The sequence below is a fragment of the Elephas maximus genome, chromosome 2 (genome assembly GCF_024166365.1).
Source record: "Elephas maximus indicus isolate mEleMax1 chromosome 2, mEleMax1 primary haplotype, whole genome shotgun sequence".
Taxonomy (NCBI): Eukaryota; Metazoa; Chordata; class Mammalia; order Proboscidea; family Elephantidae; genus Elephas; species Elephas maximus.
In genome coordinates, this window is record NC_064820.1 from 111,416,832 (window position 1) to 111,438,928 (window position 22,097).

Sequence of the window (22,097 nt, forward strand, 5' to 3'; positions counted from 1 at the left end):
GAAATTTTTACCAGTTTTCATCCAGACCAGCAGTGTATGCCAATTCTTATTTCCTCTCACCAGATTGTTAATAACAGATTTGTTAAGATTTTTTTCCCCTGATTATTTTTTAACTTACTGAGGCATAATCGGCATGTAGCAGTATCCACCAGTTTTAAATGTATGTTTCAAGGAGTTTTTTTTTTTCCTTCATTGAACTCTGATAAGCATATGTACCCATATAAATACAAGTAAAAGTAAAATAAAGAACATTTTCATAGCTCCAAAACGGCCCTTTTGACCCCTTTCTTTAAATCTCCTCACTTGTGGCCCCAGGTAACTACTTCTATGTTTTTTTTTTTTTTTTTTTTGATGTGGTAAAATATATATGAAATAAAGTTTGCCATTTTAACTATTTTTAAATGTACAATTCATTAATGTTGATTACATTCACAATGTTGTACAACCTTCACCACTGTTTACTTCCAAAACTTTGCAGCACCCCAAACAGAAATTCTATACCCGCTAAGCAATAACTCCCTATTCCCTTTCCTCCCCCAACCCCTGAAAACCTTAATCTTCTTTATAGTCTCTATGAATTTGCTTATTCTAGATATTTCGTGTATGTAGAAACATATGATGTTTGTCCTTTTGTATCTGGTTTATTTCACTTCGCGTAATTCCCTGATGATTTTTTTAATCCCAACATTTTTCTTCCGTTTACACATACATCCATAATAACATATATATCCTTTTTGCACACTTAGCAGTTGTCTGACATTGGTAAGACTATTGGAACAACTTGCTCTGATTGGGAAAGTAAGCTTTAGTTTAAATTAAATGGCCCCAAGAAGTTTCATTTTCAAAGGGTCTTCTACGAGATCAATCTGTAATCAAACAACATTTTCTTTATTAGGCAGATTTGAGATCTGTTATCCATACTGACGTTTTGCCATCTGAATCTTTATGGAGATACCTGATATCGGGAGGTAGTCTTTATTTCAAGTATCCTGTAAGGAACTTTACCTCATGGTGCCATGGTTAGCAACTGCCTAAGAGAAAGGTTGGCAATTCAGACCTATCCAGTGGCTCCAGGGGAGAAAGACTTGGCAATCTACTCCCATAGAGATTACAGCCTAGAAAACCCTGTGGGGGCAGTTCTGCTCTCTCACATGGGATCACTGTAAGTTGAAATCGACTCGACGGCACCTAATTTTACAGCATTTTTGCACACCACTAGTTAAAACTTTTAAATGTATTGGCCAAAGACTTTCGAAGAATTTATTAGCCTTTTTAATCTTTGACATTTGGGTAGACAAAAATCTCGTGGCTTTAATTCATATTTAAAAATATATTTGTTAACTATTTATATAAATATTTTTATATATTTATTGATGAAATATATGAATATATTCTGTACCTTAGTGTTTGTGGGCTTAGTCCATCTTTCTTGTAGGGTTGTTTTTGCACTTAAAACCTCTGGTTTGGGTTGAACTAATATTCACGAAGACTGTATTCATCCTCTTCTCTTCAGAAATTACTTGCTTTTTCAGTTCCACCACAAAAATCCTTCCAGTTATACTTAGTATTTTTGGGAATGGTGTGTGTGTGTGTGTGTGTGTGTATACATACATTTTTTTTTTCATGCTATAATTTTGTAAGTCAAGGGTGCATTTGTTAGAGATTTTTGTCATTATACCCTATTTCTAATATGTATTTTTCTGCTTAGGAATATGGCATAACTAAAGCTGAAAAACTGGAGATTGCCAAAGGCTATTGTACTCCTCTAGTTAGAAAAATTCGTTCTGACCTTCAGAGGACACAAGATGATGACACTGTAAATAAACTCCATCCCGTGTAAGAAGCTGTACTGGTTATTTACATCTGTGGGCATGTGCTTTTGCATACTTCAAATCTAAATTAGCTCTTTAATGTTCCTGTGAAGGAGTTGGTATGTCAGGAGTTTGACAATATGGCACACTGGAGAAGTAAGAATTAGCTAGGGTGGCATAAACAGTTAAGCCCTCAACTACTAGCTGAAAGATTGGCAGCTCAAACCCACCCAGCGGCACCTGGGAAGACAACAGACCTGGCGATCTGCTTCCAAAAAGTCACAGCATTGAAAACCCTATGAAGCAGTTCTGTTCTGTACACATGGAGTTGCCATGACTCAGAATCAACTCAACAGCAACTAACAATAATAACAACAGGCATTCCTATTAGTTAGCTTCCAAACACTTTTTGGCTCCAAACTGGAGAAAAACTGAGGAGAAAGGGGAAAAAAGGCTATGTGTCATCAGCTAAGCTGTATGCCATTCAGCAGCGTAAACATCTTTGAGCTTCTTCAGGGCTGTGACCTCTGTCATTGCTAATAAAAATAGGGAAGCTTAAATGACCTATTTACAGTGAACTTGATTAACATTACTGGTAAATCTGTTCTTTGACTAATCTCAGAAGTCCCAGCTAGTTTCAGTTAGCTTCATATTAGAGGAATAACTACTAAGATAGTTCGTCAGTTGTAGTTAGAAGACTGATAGATTTACTTATTATGGTCTTTTACTTCTAATAGGAATAGATTTTATGTTACAAAATGATTTCAATACTTAACTAACTTTATAGTTATGTTCTAACACTATCTGCTTGTGACTTTAGGTATTCCAGAGGTGTTCTGTCCCCTGATCGTCATGTTCGTACTAGATTATATTTCACCAGTGAAAGTCATGTTCACTCTTTACTCTCTATTCTTCGCTATGGTGCCTTATGCAATGTAAGTAGAATAAGTTATTCTGATATAATGAACAAATATATTGCCTTGAATTTGTGATCACATCACTAGCCCTGCTGTTGTTAATGTGAAATTTTTATAATTTATTATTAATTTTTATAATTCAACATAATTTTTCAAGTGTCTGCTGTATCCCAAGCACTGTGCTAGATGTTGGGGATAAAGACATGCTCTCTTCCCTTCAGAGAAAACCCATTTAAACAAATAATAATACAAAGTATTTTAGGTGCTGTTATATGCTGGTGGTAGTCAGATAAAGGGAAGCTGATGAATTTGAGTTATTTAGGTGGTAGAATTGATAGGACTTGGTGTATGACTGAGCATAGTGTGTGTTATCTACTGTTATAAGATAAATCATACCAAAACTTAACTGTCTTAAAACAACCCCAGTCATTCTGTTTTTATCTCTCATAGTTCAGAGGGTTGACTGGTTAGGCAATTTTCACTTAGGGTTCTCATGAACTTGTAGTCAGATAGTGGTTGGGGCTCTAATCATTTCAGAGGTTTTCTCTCATGTCTGATGCTTGATACTGGCTGTCAGCTGGTACCTCAGCTGGGTTGTTGATGAGAATATCCACATATGACCTCTTCATGTGGCCTGCTTCTACATAGGCACCTGGCAGCCGTGTTCCAAGAATGAGTTTCCTAAGAGAAAAATACACAAGTGCATGACATTTTTATAACCTTGCTTCTCTAGTCACAATAGTGTCATTTCTGTTGAGCTCTATTGGTTGAGACAGTTACAGAGTTCCATCCAGGAGGGGAAATATGCCCATAACCACTAGATGGATAGAGTGTCAGCATCACACTTTTAAAAGAGTACATGGGATTGGATATATTGTGGCAGCCATCTTTGGAAAGTATAGTTTACCACAACAATGCATATTCCTACCACATGCAAAATTCACTTAATTCCTCCCCTAAACCTCCTTGCTTCCCTGATCTTATCCTATTATAGCATCAGCCCAGAATCCAGGAGCTCATCTTCTAAATCAGGTCCAGATGTGGGTGAGCTTTCTTGGGTAAATCTCCTTGAGTGCTATACAAGACACTCAATGTGAAGTGCTCAGAGTACTAAATCTCAATCAAAAGACCTGCGAACTAAAGAAACCAGTTATCTGCTCCTCACACATGCAATGTACAGTGATGAAACAGGCATACGAAAGCCTGCTCAAAGAAGGAGAAAACAAGTTACACAACAGTGACTGGTCCATAAAAAAAAAAAAGGTCCATAGCAGTTTTAAAATCTACCTAGGTACATGTTGCCAGTTCCTTAATTAGGGCTCTGTCATACTAGGGAGTTGTTTACAATGACTCTTGGCTTCATAGTTTGAGGTTTTGGTTGCTTCTTCTGGGTCATCCTTTTTCCATGAATATAGCCCATATTTGCAGCTGAGTAGTTTTCTCAACCTCCTTCCCCAAAGAAGTTTGTGAACCCAAAAGTCTGTTTTTTTGTTTTTTTGTTTTCTTCAATTTAAGATGATGCAATTTAAAAAAAAAAACCTTGTGGACTTCTTGTGTATCAATTTATAATTTACTCCATTGAACAAAGTCACACCCATAAGTCTCTTAAGGACAAGCCTTTTCTATCCTGGTCTGGAAGACTTGCTCAAAAGATGTTTAGAAAATCTTTTTTTCTCTTTGAAAGGATTTGTGAGGCACCTCCTTAAATCTTTCTGAGGTCTTAAAGTCAATTTTGTATGATACTAAAATAGCCACCCCTGCTCTTTTGGTTTCTGTTTGCATGGAATATTTTTTCCATCTTTCACTTTCAACCTATTTGTATTTGGGGGGCTGAGATGATGCGTTTCTTGTAGACAGTATGTAACTGGTTTTTTTTTTTTTTTTTTTTTTAAATTCATCCTGCCATTCTTTGTCTTTTGGTTGGAGGGTTTAATCTATTTACATTTCTGGAAGGACTTGTTTTGCCATTTTCTTTCTTGTTTTTTACGTATCTTATACTGTCTTTGTCTCTCATTTCCTCTAATACTGCAAGCATTTGTGTTTGGTTGGTATTTTGTAGTGAATTATTTTGATTCCCTTCTCCTTTCCTTTTGTGTATATTTTTTAGATTTTTTTTTTAGATATTTCATAAAGAAAATATCCTTACGAGTGTTACCTTTAACATCTTACTAAACATAACAACCTGATTTAAATTGAAACCAACTTAAATTCAGTAACATGCAAAAACTCTGTCCCTATTCTATCCCCTGTATTTATGTTGTTATCACCAATTACATCTTTAGATATCATATGCCCTGTAACATAAATTTATAGTTTTTAAAATGCATTTGTCATTATTAAGCACAGAGGACATAACAATTAGAATGACCAACCAAAAGTATTTTAAACCTGATCCTTATACTTTCCCATGAAATTATCTTCAATGGAGACCTTTTTTTCTATGTATGGCTTTGAGTTACTGTCTAGTGTCCACTCTTTTCCCTCTGAAGGACTCTCTTTAGTGTTTGTTGTAGAGTAGGCATAGTGGTAACAAATTCCCTCAGCTTTTGTTTATCTGAGACTCTCTTAATTTTCCTCTCATTCATGAAGGACAGTTTTGATGGATATAATATTCTTGCTTATTTTCTTTCAGCGCTTTAAATATGCCATTCCAGTGCTTCTGGCCTCCAAGATTTCTGAGGAGAAATTGACACTTAATCTCATTAGGAATTTTTATATCTGACAATTTGCTTGTTTTGCTGCTTTCATGTTTCTGTCTTTAATTTTTGAGAGCAGGATGATAATGTACCTTGGTGTGAACCTTTTTTGGATTCATGCTATGTGGAGTTCATGGAGCTTCTTGAATTTGTAGACTTATGTCTTTGGAACATTTTCTACTATTCTTTCTGTCCCTTTTTTTTTTTTTCTCCTTCTGGCATTTCCATGATGTATTTGGTGGTTCGCATTATGGTGTTTCACATTTCTATTAAACTATGTTCAGCAGTCTTGATCCTTCCTCTTTGCTGTTCAGACTTAATAATTTTGATCACTTTATCTTCTAATTTGCTGATTCTTTTTTCTGCCAGCTCAAATCTGCTGTCAGTCTTCTCCAGTGAGTTTTTCATTTCAGTTATGGTATCTTTCATCTCCTGTATTTCTGTTTGGTTTCTTTTTATAGTATCTATCTCTTTCTTTCTATTCTCATTTTGTTCATGCATGTTTTCCTGATTCTTTTTAGTTTGTCTGTTTTCCTGTAGTTCTTTGAGCATGCTTAATACTGCTATTTTAGTTTTTCTAATCTGTCCATTTTTAGGGATTCCATAGAGGTAGTTTCTTTTTCTTCACCTTATTCTTTTGAATGGGTGGTCATTTCCAGTTTCTTTGTGTGCCTTGTGATTTTTAATTGAATCTCAGACATTAGTATATTGTAGTGTGTTAGCTTTCTCAATTTCCCCATACACAGTACTTTTGAAAACACTAATTTCCTCAAGAAACTCTTAAGCAGGCACAGACTTCAAGCTTTGCTCATTGTTGCCTCCTACACCCTGTGAGAGCCCTGATTTAGACCAGACTGAGGTTTTAGTTCCTCAGACTGCTCCCATACACATTAAACAGCCTGACAGCAGGATCTGTTCTATTTATTTTGGAGCTAGAGATTAGGGCCCTTTTTATGTACAAAGAGAGCTGTGGGTCAAGTGTACCTGTGGCTAGGGCTACACAGCAGTCAGATGGCTGCCAGAACAGGCAGGGATGGGTACAGTGGAAAAAGAGATTTTCTTACTATTTAAAATTTGCCCTTATTTTGCTTCAATTTGCAGCTTGTTGCTTCTATCATTAGCCTCCTTTTTCAGAGTTCTTAGAGGGTTGAGTATAGATTTCTAGTTGCTTTTCTTGGTGCTTGTGTGGGAGGCTCAAGATTTTAGACCTGCTCTTGCCACCATCTTTCCAGAGATCCTGACGTCTTAATAAAGGGTTTTACATCCATATCCTTGGTGTAAAGATGAAGCCATGTTTTCCTGACAGAACCCTGTATTTGTTCTCTGCCTGGAAGTCACTTTTTTAATTATAGCATTGTTTGTCCTCTGGAGAGGCTGGGAATGAGAAACAAGTTTATTTTTGAATCCAGCCAGTCCTGGCTCCTTTATAATTAACACTTTGTCCTTTAGTTTATCTCTTCTCACATATTTTATCACAGACAGAAGAAGCTTGTAACACTTCTAGTATTCTTGGAAATCTACATAGCTATCTTATTGAGTTCATTAGTTATGCATCCTATTTTCTCTTTGTCTACAGGCTACAGTGTTTCTACGTTTTCTGCCACTACATTGTAAGGGTTCTTTTTCCTCTAGCTCCCAATGACATTTTTCTTACCTCACCAACAACCTCCTTAAGGGCCTTAAGGCTTTCATTAATGGTCTTACATTTAGACTTTTTAGGCTTTCATCAACACTCTCCTCCAGGCCCTTACAGTGCTACTGATACAAAAGATAAGGAAGGAAAAAAGAAGAAAGATTCCTATATTTCTATCTTGGATAATTTGGTAAATAATCATATTCACTGCGATAAGTGACACTTGGGGAAGAAAAGGTGTAACGAGGGAAGCAGTGAGTTTACTTTTAGACAAGGTGAAGGGTGTGTAGGCCAGTAAACTGTAAATGATCAATATATAGTTTCATATGTGAGGATAGAGGTTTGGGTTAGAGATATAGCAATAGGAAGTCAGGATATAAAAGACAGCTGAGGCAGTGATTAGATTCCTAGAGAGTTTATGCTTAAAAGATGAAGGAACTGGCATTTTAGGGATTGGATTTAGGATGTCAAAATAGACTGAGAATTTTTAATACCCCCTTTCTTATTATATTCAAACCATGGAGTCCTTGGAATACACTGTCACTTCTGCTACTACATATCAAAAATATCTTTTCAGCCATCTCTAAACTTGCAAAAAGATAAGAATTTTCCTTTATTTTTCTTTGTGTATAATGATGTATACCTCTATACACATCTATGTACAAAGTGATCTTTAAAAGAAAATTATTTCTACTTTGTTTTCTTAAGTATTTTTTAAATAAAGGGCAATAAAATTTGTAATGAAGATTTGATAGATATCTCTTGATTCCTAATTATTATTATTAGGCCTTGTTGAATAAATATTATCAAAGTTACCAGAATGCTTTTCACTGTTTCGTTCCCATCGAATTTTTCCAATCAATATGTTTGTTTTCCTCTTGATTTGGTTTCTTCTTTGTCCTATTAAATAGCAAAATGACATCTCTTGCATACATATGGGAATTAGTGGAACTTTAATGAAAGATACTGTGAATGAAAAAAAGAAATGACTCCTAATTAGCAAGGCAAAAGTTTATATACCAATGGTAATTATGAAATTATTTTTGGGGGAGGAGGGGTATATTCTGTCTCATGAACCTCTTTTTACCACCTTGCACATATTTAGGAAGTAGAAAGAGCATGAAGAATGCAGGAACCAATAGAAGGCCTGTGGCTAGAGCATAGTAGTAGGTGATAAAGTGGCAACAAACAGTGTTGGAGAGCCAGGACCTTGTATTCTAAGGGGGTTGCGAGCCATTGAAAGGTGTTTAGAAGGGGAATAAGTGGCTTTGGATGCTGTGTGGAGAATAGAGGGATGTGAGTGGATATGAGGAAAGCAGTTAGGAAGGTATTACAGTGGTCTGAAGGAGAGGTGCTATAGTTTGGACTAGAATGGTGGCAGTAGAGCTAGAGTTTTTGGGGCATCTATTGAAGTCAGGCTCCATTTCTAAAACAAAAATTGTTTAACTTGATTCTTTTAAAAATCTGTTATTCCAGGGGAAAAAAATGTAATTATTTAAGCGAAAATTAAAATCCATACTAGAATCTCTTTTGTCTAATTAAAAAAAAAAAAAATTCTTTAACCATAATTCAGTATCTAACTGACATTATTCTTTTTAAAAATCTAAAAGTAATAAATGTGATACCTTTATCTACTCTATGATTGCAACACTGAATTATATTAGATGGCATTCTTGTTTATAATCTGGTTCATAAAGTCTTAATAGATCTGGTTACCTAATGGAAATTTTTATTATTTAAACTTAGTCATTTAAAATAATTTACATTTAGTGAAGCTTAGTAATGGTATGCTAATTTATATTTTCCTTTCTCAATTTTGGAAAAAAATATGGATAATTGCACACGTGAACATCTATATACACACATGCACACCCACATAGCTGCAGTTTTTACTCTGAAACGTTGCTTAGTCAGGAGTAGTTGCCCTGATGGCTTGGTCAGAGCATTTAGCTGTGTAAATAGCCATTTGTTGAAATGAAGCTAAGAATGCATATAATTACATGATGTTCATTTAACTTTATTCTTCTAAAAACTTCAAGAGGAGAATGCTTCAGGAAGGTACATCTAAATTTAAAATAGAAATCTCTACTGAATTTTTTTTAACAAGTAATTAACATGTAGTCTTAGAAGTTTGGGCTTTTGCATATCAAATTTTATGTGTAAGACAAGGCACGTTGTATACTAAAGTCCAAAATATTATATAGAGAAATTGTTGGGTGCTTTTATATGCTTGTTATGCTTATGACACATGGAAGATTAAAAAAGCTATCTGTGATTATGTGTTAGTAGACCCTATTGACTGTTTGCACCTTAAATAGTTTTATCTCCCTAGATAGAACTTTGTACTTTGAATGCTTGTGATGTGTGTTCTTTAAGATTCCTTTCAGTTCTGATGCTTTATGATTACATATTTAAAGACTGATGATTCTCCAAATGAAGGTGGAGAAATGGAGAAGGTAGTGAGATCGGTAGAGTCTACATACTCGTTTTGCTGATTTTTAATAATACTGCATTGTAATGAGGGGTATTTATTGAGTAGGCATCTATTGGATATACAAACTGTTGATGGGGAAAAAAATAGCACACTCTTACAGGATATTGTTTTGAATTTATGAAGCATGGTACTACACTAGGTACTTTGGGACTTAGGAGTCTAAAAACTGCCTTTTACCTCAGAACTCAATAGTGTGTGTTATATTCCAAGAGATTATTTTAATTTACCTGAAAGCAGTTTTAAAAAGAAGTTACCCCTGGAGTCACTAATACTGGTAAGAGATTTTTTAAATAATTTACTTAAATAAACCTAACTAACTTATTGAGACTTTTAAATATGGAGCAGTTGTTTTGAAATATCATGAGCATGAGGTGATAAGTATTCACCTTATTTGTATGGCATCACTCAATTAAACAAACTACCATAATGAAAATAGAATGACTTTCAGGTAATGCAACACAAGAAAATACTTATCTATACCTTTTGCTCAGGAATCAAAGGATGAACAGTGGAAACGAGCTATGGATTATTTAAATGTTGTCAATGAACTCAACTACATGACTCAGATTGTTATCATGCTTTATGAGGATCCTAACAAGGTAACAGTCCTTGATTTACATTAGTTACCACAGGTAAATGAATAGCTTAAAGTTCCTCATTTTAAAAATGTTTTGTCATATTTTTTAGGATCTTTCCTCAGAGGAACGCTTTCATGTTGAATTACATTTTAGTCCAGGAGCCAAAGGATGTGAAGAAGATAAAAATTTGCCATCTGGCTATGGATATAGACCAGCTTCCAGAGAGGTAATGAAGATGTACCTCTCAGTGCTTGGTTATTACAATTCTATATTTTTGTGAGGTTTTTATAGTTTTCTGTTATATAATGTAATTCTTACCTCTACTAAAAAGCAAGATGGTTTAAACTTTTTAAGTATGATTCAGATATATAACATCCTTATGCATATTAGGATGCTTATGAACTTTATCTTTTATTTAGTGTGTTTTGGATTTCAAGACCAAGTTTACAATAGCAACCGTATAGGACAGAGTAGAACTGCTTCATAGAGTTTCAAAGAAAAGCACCTAGCAGATTTGAACTGCAGACCCTTTGATTAGCAGCTGTAGCACTTAGCCACTGCACCACCGGGGTTTCCTTATAATGGGTAGCTATAGTTTTTGGTTTTTTGTTGTTGTTTTACTTGAGGACTATTATGTGCTAAGTCTTTGGGTATGAATTAATGTCTTTTAATCCTTACACTAACCTTCTGAAATTAGATTTATACTCATTTTTAAAACTTCCTTGGTAAAGTATAATACATATTGATAAAAGTACCTACATCATCAGTATCTAGCTTAATAAAGTATCACCAAATGAACACAGTTGTGAAACAACCAACCAAGTCATCTGGAAATGCCTTAATTTCAACATCATATTTGAGAGACAGTTTTGCTGGATACATAATTCTTGGCTGGCAGTTTTTTTTCCTTGAAGGCTTTATGTATGTCATCCATTGCCTTCTTGCCTACATGGTTCCTGCTGAGTATTCCCAGCTTAGTCTTATTGACTCTACTTTGTAGGTGACTTTTCGTTTATCCCTAGCCGCTCTTAGAATTCTCTATCTTTGATTTTGCCAAGTTTGCTTATAATATGCCTTGGTGACTTTTGGGATCTACCTTGTGTGGGGTTCGATGAACATCTTGGATAGGTATCTTCTTATTTTTCACAGTATCAGGGAAGACTTGCCAATGAATTTTCAGCAATTCTCTCTGTGTCTTCTGTTATCCCCAGCCCCGCTCCAGTACTCCAGTCACTCGTAGTTTATTCCTCTTGATAGAGTCCCACATAACTCTTAGGGTTTCTTCATTTTTTTTAATTCTGTTACCTGATTTTTCTTCAAATATATTGGTGCCAAGTGCTTTATCTTCAATCTCATCAATTCTGACTTCCATTTCCTCAGTTCTGCTCCAGTAATTTTCTATTGAGTTTTCTAATTCTGAAATTTTATTGTTAAACCTCTGGATTTCTGTTTGGTGTCTCTATGGATTCTTCTCTACTTAAGGTCCTCTAATGCTATGTCTGTACGTTCCTTGGCTTGTTCTACATTTTGCCGGATCTCCTTCCTGATTTCTTGAAGAGTTCTGTATATTAATCTTTTGTGTTCTATATCTGGTAGTTCCAGGAAGTTCTCTTCATCTGGAAGATTTCTTGATTCATTGTTTTGGGAGCTTGCTGAAGCCATCATGGTCTGTCTCTTTACATGATTTGATATTGACTGTTGTCTCAGAGGAAACCCTGGTGGCGTAGTGGTTAAGTACTACGGCTGCTAACCAAGAGGTCGGCAGTTTGAATCTGCCAGGTGCTCCTTGGAAACTCTATGGGGCAGTTCTACTCCGTCCTATAGTGTTGCTCTAAGTTGGAATCGACTCAATGGCAGTAGGTTTGGTTGTCTCTGAGCCATCAATAAGTTATTGTATTTATTTATTTTATGTTTGCTTACTATGTCGTAGCTTCTTTTTTTGTTTTGATATGCCCAAATAGGCTGCTTGACTGAGGTAGTTTGATTATTGGCTCCTTTGAAGCTCTAACATCCTGGCACCAGGTAGTTAGAGCTGTTACTATGTGTATGAGCCCAGGAGTCTGTTTACTTTTCTTGTATGGATTTAGCTCAGGTGTCCAAGTGTGTGGTATAGGCACTCACCTACAGTCTTAGATGAACAGGGGTGATTGGTATAGGTACAGGTATCTGGCTGCAGTAGGGGGTCACATGCTGAGCAAGGCAGGGGGCTGACAACTGCCACTGAGTGTCTGTGAGGAAAGCGTGTCCCTGTTCCCTAGAGCACATAGGTAGGTGAGTTTCGCATCCGGACTATGGGCACCCAGTGCTGTTGGTTGTAAGGGCTGGCAGACACCACTTATTCTTGGACCTCTGTTGTGGGTGGCTAGGTGATATGGGTGGAGCCACCAGTCCTTAGACCCCTGATGTGGGTAGGTGAGGACCCTGCTTAATAGGCAGGGCAACATCAAACATCATGAAATTGCTTCTCCAACATATAGTTGAAGCAGTTGAAGTTAGACTTCAGGTATATACCCTGTTGTACTGTGCTAATGAGCACCCACGCTGTTGAAATAGGCCCACACAGGTCTATGCAGGGGCAAAAGGCTTTCAAAGTCTATGAACCCCTTATGCCTGTGTCTAGGGAAGGGAGCTGTTTCTGCCCTGAGTTCCCAGCTTAGGGGAGTTGGCATATTATTTTTTCCCTGTTTATTAATTTGTTCTGTCTCCAAGGCCAGGAGAATGGCTCAGGGTTCGGGACAGGTCCTACTTCCGACCCAGGGAAACCAGCTGTCACTGAAGCCAGCTCAGGACCCAGTGTCGAGCAGGGACAGGTCAGGTAAATGGGAGAGAGTTATTTCCCAAAGGGGTGTTTTCTGATGTACACGATAGCTTAGACACACGTACTTATCTTTTACCAATTGAGCATTGCCTTTTGCTGTCTCTGGAGGCATGAGTGGACTCTTCGCTGCTCGGTCTCTCCCAATGTGGAAAACACGTCCTGAACACCACGGCTCGCCTCACCGTGTTCACAACAGTTGATCCAGCCTGCGGGGTGCCAGTTCCTACCAGGTTAGGTCTGGCAGCTTCTCGCTGCTTCTGAACCGTCTCTCCCTCCCCCTGCTGCTCAGTCCAACTCCTCAACTTTGCTCTTGATGTTCAGGACTCCCAGACTGTCATATATAATCAATTCACTCGTTTTTTCAGGTCTTTGTTGTAAGAGGGACCACAGGAAGTGTCTGACTACTTCGCCATCTTGGCCCCGCCTCCTATATTTCTGGTTTTTTGAGGAAGCATTAGCATTTTCCGTAATGATTGGACCATTTTACCATTCTACCAGCAGTGCATAAGGGTTCAGTCTTCCCACTTCCTCACCAGCATTTGTTGTTTTCTATTTCTGAGATCACTGCCATTTTATCATGGGTAAGATGGTATCTCATTGTTGTTTTGATGTGCATCTCTCTAATGGTTTAAGGGAAACCCTGGTTGTGTAGTGGTTAAGAGCTACAGCTCGTAACCAAAAGGTTGGCAGTTCAAATCCACCAGGCGCTCCTTAGAAACCTTATAGGGTAGTTCTACTGTGTCCTTTAGGGTTTCCGTGAGTTGGAATTGACTCAACGGCAGCGAGTTTGGTTTGGTTTAATGACTTAAGATTGCTAGCATCTTTTCATGTGTTCGCTGGTTGCTGAATGTCCTCTTTGTTCAAGTGTCTATTCATGTCTTTTGCCCTTTTTTTAATTGGGTTGTCTTTTTGTTGTTGAGCTATTGAAGTTTTCTGTGTATTGTATAGATTAGACCCTTATCAGATGTGTCATTCCTGAAGATTTTTTCCAGTCTGTAGGTTGTCTTTTTATTCCTTTGATAAAATCCTTCGATCAGTGTGTTTAATTTTTATCAGGTTCCAGTTATCTATTTTATCTTCTACTACTCTTGCATTTGTAGTAGTATTCGATAATATGTCATTAAAAAAAATAACAGGTTCCATAGTTTTGTCCCTATGTTTTCTTCCAAGAACTTTATGGTTTTGGCTTGAACATATAGGTCCTTTATGATCATTAGTATGTTTGAGTCCATTATTGCAGCTACTGTGTCAGTCCAGCTAATTGAGGGTTTCTCTTGTTTTAGTTAACCATCTATTTTACCAAATATGATATTCTTTTCTGCAGTTAGTTTTTCTTGTTGATGTGTGCAAAATAATCAAATTAAAAGACTTGCCATCCTTGCTTCTAAGGCACATTCTGGCTGTCTTCCTCCTAAGACTCATTTGTTTGTTCTTCCGACAGTCCACATTATATTCAGCATTCTTCATCAGCACCACAATTCAAATGAATCAATTCTTCTGTCTTCCTTTTGCATTATCCAGTTTCACGAAAATATGAGGTGATTGAAGAGACCATGGCTTGGAGCAGATGCACCTTAGTCATCAAAGTGACATCTTTGCTTTTTAAAACCTTAAAGAGGTCTTTTGCAGCAGATTTTCGCAATGCAGTATGTCGTTTGATTTCTTCATTGCTGCTTCCATGGACGTTGATTGTTAATCCAAGTAGATTGAAATCATTGACAATTTCAGTTTCTTCTGCATTTATCGTGATGTTATTTACCAGTCCAGTTGTGGGGATTTTTCTTTTCTTTATATTGAGATGTAATCCATACTGAAGGCTGTAGTCTTTGACTTTTGTTATTAAATGCATTAGCTCACGTTCAGTTTCAACAAATAAGGTTATGTCATTTGCCTGTCACAGGTTTTCTTCCTTTAGTCCTGATGCCACATTTTTCTTCATATAGTCTGGTTTCTTGAATTGTTTATTCACCATACAGATTGAATAAGGTGAAAGGATACAACCCTGCTGCACACCTTTTCCAGTTTTGAACCACTCAGTATCCTCTTGTTTTGTTCACACCTCTTGATGTATGTACAGGTTCCACAAGAGCACAATTAAGTGTTCTGAAATTTCAGATGCATAGTAAAGAAGTTAATTCCATACAATGGCTGCTAGTGTATTAGGAATCTCAGTGAGAAAGATTAAGCGATGCATCTGTTTCTGTACTTTTACTGTCAACATTTATGGATTTATGTATTTATGGTGTGTCTCTTTTAGTCATCTAATGCTTCTATAACAGAAATACCACAAGTGGATGGCTTTAACAAAGAGTGTATTCTCTCACAGTCCAATAGGCTAGAGAAGTCCGAATTCAGGTTGCCACCTCCAGGGGAACGCTTTCACTCTCTTTTGGCTCCGGAGGAAGATCATTGTCATCAATCTTCCTTTGGTGTGGGACCATCTCAGTGCAGGAACCTCAGGTCTAAAGGATGTGCTCTGCTCCCTGCACTGCTTTCTCGATGGTATGAGGTCCCCATGTCTCTCTGCTTCCTTCTGTCTTTTATATCTCAAAAGAGATTGGCTTATGATACTATCTGGTCTTGTAGATCTTATCAGTATAACTGCCACTAATATGTTATGCAGATGACACAACCTTGCTTGCTGAAAGTGAAGAGGACCTGTAGCTGTTACTAATGAAGATCAAAGACCACATCCTTCAGTATGGATTACACCTCAACATAAAGAAAACAAAAATCCTCACAACTGGACCAATGAACAACATCATGATAAATGGAGAAAAGATTGAAGTTGTCAAGGATTTCATTTTACTTGGATCCACAATCAACAGCTATGGAAGCAGCAGTCAAGAAATCAAAAGACGCGTTGCATTGGGCAAATCTGCTGCAAAGGACCTCTTGAAAGTGTTGAAGAGCAAAGATGTCACCCTGAAGACTAAGGTGCGCCTGACCCAAGCCATGGTATTTTCAATCACATCACGTGCATGTGAAAGCTGGACAATGAATGAGGAAGACAGAAGAAGAGTTGATGCTTTTGAATTGTGGTGTTGATGAAGAATATTGAATATACCATGGACTGCCAAAAGAACGAACAAATCTGTCTTGGAAGAGGTGCGACCAGAATGCTCCTTAGAGGCGAGGATGGCGAAACTGCGTCTTACATACTTTAGACATGTTGTCAGGGGGGATCAGTCCCTGGAAACGGACATCATGCTTGGCAGAGTACAGGGTCAGAGGAAAAGAGGAAGACCCTCAACGAGGTAGATTGACACAGTGGCTGCAACAGTGAGCTCAAGCATAACAACGATTGTAAGGATGGCGCAGGACCAGGCAGTGTTTCGTTCTGTTGTGCGTAGGGATGCTATGAGTTGGAACCAATTCGACGGCACCTAACGACAACAACAATCTGTCTCATTACATCATAGTGATAGGATTTACAACACATAGGGAAATCACATCAGATGACAAAATGGTAAACAATCATACAATACTGGGAATCACTGACAGATTGACAAGTCAAGTTGACAGATGTTTTAGGGGGACACAGTTCAATCCATGACAGTCTCCTTTAAACAGCATATACTTAGGTTTTATTTTTTTATCCAGCCTAGCAAGATTGTATTTTAGTTAGAGTTCATAGATAATTTGATTATTATTTATAGTCAATATTCATTTAGTTTGGGGATATTAGAATTTTTAGAATATCAGTGGTGTTAGAATAGTGGCTGAGTCTATTCTAAGCATGTATACAGAATGTTTTTTTTTAATTACATTTTATTGTTTTCGGTGAGAGATTACACAGCAAATTACTTCACTATTTAACAGTTTCTACAGTAATTATTTAGTGGCCTTAGTTACATTATTCACAATATGTCAACAGTCTCATCAATTCCATTCTGGTTGTTCCATTTTCAGTAATCTAGTTTCCCTGCCCCCTTACCTTCTCATGTTTACTTTAGAGGGATTGTTGACCATTTTGCCCCAGTAGATGATTTTTTTTAAAAGGAGCGCAGTATTCACAGGTTATACTCTTTATTTTATGAGCTAATCTGTTATTTAGCTAAAAGGTAATCTCAGGATAGTTTTGGTTCATATTTACAGGGTTTCTCTGGGTGGTAGTCTCAGGGAGTCCTCTGGTCTCAACTGGTCCATTAAGTCTGGACTTTTTAAGAATTTGAGTTCTGTTTCACATTTTTCTCCCATTCAGTTAGGAACCTTCTGCTGTGGCCCTGATCAGAACAGTTGGTAGTCGTAGCTGGGCACCATCTAGCTCTCCTGGCCTTAGGGTAGATGAGTCCGTGGTTCATGTAGTCTTTTAGACCTGTAAACTAGTTTCTTCTCGAGCCTTGTTTTCCTTCTTTCTTTTTGCACTGGACGAGTAGAGACCTATAGTTGTATCTTAGATGGCCACTTACAAGCTTTTAAGACCCCAAACACTACTCACCAAGCTACGATGTAGAACATAAACTTCGTGAGCTATATTATGCCAATTAACCAAGTTGTCCCATGAGACTATAGTCCTTAGCCTTCAAACCAGACAACCAAATTCACAAGGTGTTTGGTTATTTCGAGGAGCCCTGCTGGTACAGTGGTTAAGTGATTGGCTGCTAACCAGATGGTCAGTGGTTTGAGCCCACCAGCTACTCTGCAGGAGAAAGATGTGGCAGTCTGCTTCCATAAAGATTACAGCCTTGGAAACTCTATTTTGCAGTTTTACTCTGTTCTATAGGCTTGCTATGAGTCAAAATCAACTCTATGTCAAATGTATTTGGTTTGATTTTTCCTTGGTTATGTCTGAGAATTTTCTGTAACTGTGTTCTCTGTGTTTTATTGTGTATGTGAATATATATGCATGCGCACACATACCTGCATATACAGACATCTCTGTGTGTAAATGTATGTATACACACATATATATATACTCATATAAGGAAACCCTGGTGGAATAGTGGTTAAGAGCTACGGCTGCTAACCAAAAGGTCAGCAGTTCGAATCCACCATGCACTCCTTGGAGACCCATGGGGAAGTTCTACTCTGTCCTATAGGGTTGCTATGAGTCAGGATTGGCTCGATGGCAACAGGGTTTTTTTTTTTGTTTTGTTTTTATACACGTGTGCATATATAAATAGATATGTAACCACACACATTTTTTTCCCCTTTGGTTGCTGTTGGTGTTGTTGCAAAATTATATACATCTTATTCTTTTCCAAATACTTTCTTTTATCTTATGTATTCTAAGTCAATTTAAATCTATCCACATATTTACCATTCCTGTTGTTCTTTATTCCTTCCTTCAGCTCTTCCTTCTGACATCATTTTCCTCTCTTGTTAATCCACTAAAATTGACGTTTTTGGACATGGTGTGTGAGGTATACAGCTCAGTTTTATTTTTCCCCTATATAGATAATTAAGCCTGTCATCATTTATTGAATAACTCATCTTTTCACTACTATCTGCTGTGCCACTTCTGATACTGCAGACATGTATTGTGTCCATGTATTGGTAGGTTGGTTTCTGGGATTCTTAGTGTGGTTCCATTGGTCTGTTTGTCTCTCTCTGGCCCAGTACCACAGTCTTGGTAGCAAACTCCCTCCAGCTTTGTTGTTATTCACAATTATCTTGGATATACCAAGGCTCTTACATTCCTATGTAAATTTTATAATGATCTTGTAATGTTCTAAAGAGAAATGTTTGAAATTTTGAATGGAATTACATTAACTCTGCAGATCCGTTTGGGGAGAAATAATACTTTTATAGTATTAGGTCATCTAATCCAAAGCTGTTATATTTCTGAGTGTATTTCAGTATTCTTTGTATGGAGCCCAAGTGTCGTAGTGGTTAAGCTTTTGGCTGCTGTCCAAAAGGTGGGCAGTTCGAATCCACCAGTGTTCCTTGGAAACCCTATGGGGCAGTTCTGCTCTGTCTTATAGGGTCCCTATGAGTCGGAATCAACTCGACAGCATTGGGCTTTATTCTTTGTGTCTTTTAGATGAAATTATGATTTTCTTCATAAATCTTGTTCCTTCTTTGACAGAGTAAATCCTAGGTTCTTTATATATATATATATTTTTGATGCCATTATAAATGGTTTATTTAGATTTCATTTTGTTTTTTCTGCCGTATTGAATTTTGCCTCTTTTTTGTATAGTAACTCTTTAAAATGTTGTTATTCATTCTGATAATTAATCCATAGATTCATTTGGATTTTCTATACATATAACCATATCATCTTGAATGGTGACATATGTCCTGTAAGATACTGATTAGGTTTAGTGATGGTGGGCACTCTTCGTCTTTTAATGTTTTATTATTAACTGTGATGATTGCTTCAGGTTTTTAGATACCCCTTATTTGGTTAAAGATGCTCCCTTTTATTCTCAGTTTGATGAAGATTTTTATATACTTCTGTTTAGCTTCTTTTGGTCGACATTATGTTTGTGAAATTCATCCATGTAGTGGTCGTGTTTAGCTTTAATTTGTATATTCTTATTGCTTTTATAGTGTACATTGTATTATATTACTATGCCTCAGTTTATTCATTCTATTGTAGATGGATATTTGATATGAAGTTTAACTTGTCTGTCACTTATGCTATACTACGAGATTCTTTCGGTGTGTAACTTTATCTTGCTCATCTGTCTCCTAGTACAATTGCTAGCACATCATAAGCAGTTAGTAAATATTTAGTGGATCACTGAGTGGTTGTCATTTTTAATGCAATCCTCAGATTTTTTAGAAATATATGGAATAGAATTTAAAATTGTAAAATGTATAAATTCAAATATTGTTTTATTTTACACTTGGCTTGATGGCATTTCTGTATAACAACACTAATCTGTATCCTTTTTTACTGTCCTTTTTATTTTTTTTTTAAATAATATTTTATTGTGTTTTTGGTGAAGGTTTACACAGCAGTTTAGGTTCCCATTCAACAATTTCTATGCAAGTGGTTCAGTGACATTGGTTACGTTCTTCACAATGCATGAACATACTCATTATTTCCATTCTGGTTGTTCAATTTTTTACTGTCATTTTTATTGTTATTATTTGGACATTTGATGGAATTTAATTAAGCACTTTGTTTTGTTGTTATTTTACTATTTAATTTTTCCATAGAGTGTATATAGTTCCAGAAATCAGAGACAATGTCATCTTTCTCATGATATCCAACAAAACTAGGCTGTTGTAAGTGTTCAGTTAAAATTAATTCACTTAAATAAACAGACTTTTATATGTACTTCTAGTGACCATAACCATTGGTTGTTGATTTTGTTCATCAAAGGAGATTATTTCTTACCTGAATTTAAAAAGTGTCGTATTTCTGACCGCAGAATGAAGGCAAGAGATGTTCTCTTAAAATTGATAGTGATGATGAACCACATACTTCTAAAAAAGATGAGGTTGACCGAGCTGTGATATTATTCAAACCTATGGTATCAGAGCCAATTCATATACATAGAAAATCTCCACTTCCAAGATCTAAGAAGATGGCTGCAAATGAAGTAAGTATAATGTTATAACATGTTTTTCATAGAGTAAACTAACTATATTTTAATAAAACAGAAAAGAAAATACAGCTTTAATTATGGAGTTTAGAAATGTAACAGAATTTTTAATTGTCAACTTCAACTATTTTTCAAATAAATTTCAAAAAGTATAAAGGCAATTAGGAAATATAGAAATTAGTTGTAGAACTTGGAGCTTTATATATAGTTTATATAACATGAATACATAGAAATATTAAAGCTTTCCTAATAATGTGATAAACTGATTCACTTATTTTACTTGTCACTTAGGCTATTTTTAGATAAAGACTTTTTTTTTTTTAATTTGATTTAATTGATCAGGAATAATTTTTAGTTAATAATAAAGATGCTTTAGCAGCAACTGTTTCCAGCAACACTACAGGTTAAGATACACAAGTCCCATTGTTAGCCCCATTACAGAAATCAATATAGTAGTATGGAATTTGATGATATAGTTTAAAATTTTGTCTTTATATTAAGATCTACAAGTAAATAGGTTAGGCTAATTCTTATTCTCACTAATAGAATAACACTTAAATAGCTACTAAAATGACACATAAAAGGAAAAGTTGATTAGTTGGAATGGAGCTTGTTGAGTAAATCTTTGACATCTGTACATTTTTATACTTTCAATACCTTTATTAGGGATTATTTGTACTCTGTAGGATGATTCTTCTATTACTGATTGAAGTTAATGCTTATAAATGTTTTCTAAATGCTCTAGTAAAAGTATAAAGCAAGAAATTAGCTTTAAGTTAGAAAGAACTGTCAACTTTTAAGTTAGAAAAATACTTTTTGTTGATATTTAAATATGCCAAGTCTGAGGAATTAGGTATAACATTATCCAGCATTTGATGGGTAGAAATAATGTAAATTGTATCCTACTTAAGGTTCCCTTGAATATGATATTTTAAGGTAAATATAAAAAGAAGGCGGTTAACAATTGTGGAATTATTTGTTCTATTATAGCCTAATTGAAAAACCAGAAATGCTGGGTTATGTTCAGGTATCCTTAATTTCAGAAAACAAAGAAATGACATATATTAATATAAGCCTAAACTACCACTTATATGAGGGCAGTGATTTTGATGTGTTGTTGAACAAAACAATCTGTAGCTAATCATATTGTTGAGAATTTCCCCATTAAACACTCTCTTTTGACCTCCAAAAAGCCTATTACATAAACACAGCAAATGTATTGGTGGTTTGTAACTTACCTATATTTGAAAAATCTTCACCAAAATCACTGCCCTTATTAATTCGTAAAATGCAGAACACATTTAAAAATCTTTTTCTCATAAATAGTTAAATAGTTGCTTTCAAGAGATTATGTCTATGCCATGCTAAAACTTTTACTTTCATAAGGTAAATTATTCAAGTAAAACCTTGAAGACTTTTTCCAGCGCCCACCATCTCCATGGATATCAGACGTTTGTACTTCCAAAAGACACACAGAGAAAAAGACTATTCTCTTCATTTTGTGCAAGTAGATTTTACTCTGTCCTCCCTATCTGAAATCTAAACACGCAAACATGTAAAATGTGAATGTTTGCTGCATGTTTTGCCTACTGAACTCTACAGATAATCTTTGGAGGGGTTAAACAGATAGATAGCCTGAAAGTATAAA

The 22,097-nt window shown here is 36.1% G+C and overlaps 1 protein-coding gene across 15 annotated transcripts in view; it reads left to right on the top strand.

Moving 5' to 3' along the window:
* PPIP5K2 (diphosphoinositol pentakisphosphate kinase 2) overlaps window positions 1-22,097 on the top strand; it is a 78,793-nt gene that overhangs the window by 37,388 nt on the left and 19,308 nt on the right. For 9 of the 15 annotated variants that reach the window (XM_049871636.1, XM_049871629.1, XM_049871655.1 and 6 more), the window contains exons 20-24: window positions 1,709-1,836; window positions 2,632-2,746; window positions 10,043-10,150; window positions 10,239-10,355; window positions 20,276-20,446. In XM_049871636.1, coding sequence (XP_049727593.1) covers window positions 1,709-1,836; window positions 2,632-2,746; window positions 10,043-10,150; window positions 10,239-10,355; window positions 20,276-20,446 — 639 coding nt within the window. Of the gene's footprint in view, window positions 1-1,708; window positions 1,837-2,631; window positions 2,747-10,042; window positions 10,151-10,238; window positions 10,356-20,275; window positions 20,447-21,835; window positions 21,957-22,097 lie in introns of all 15 variants that reach the window. The other 6 variants (XM_049871617.1, XM_049871597.1, XM_049871607.1 and 3 more) reach the window with 2 other exon arrangements.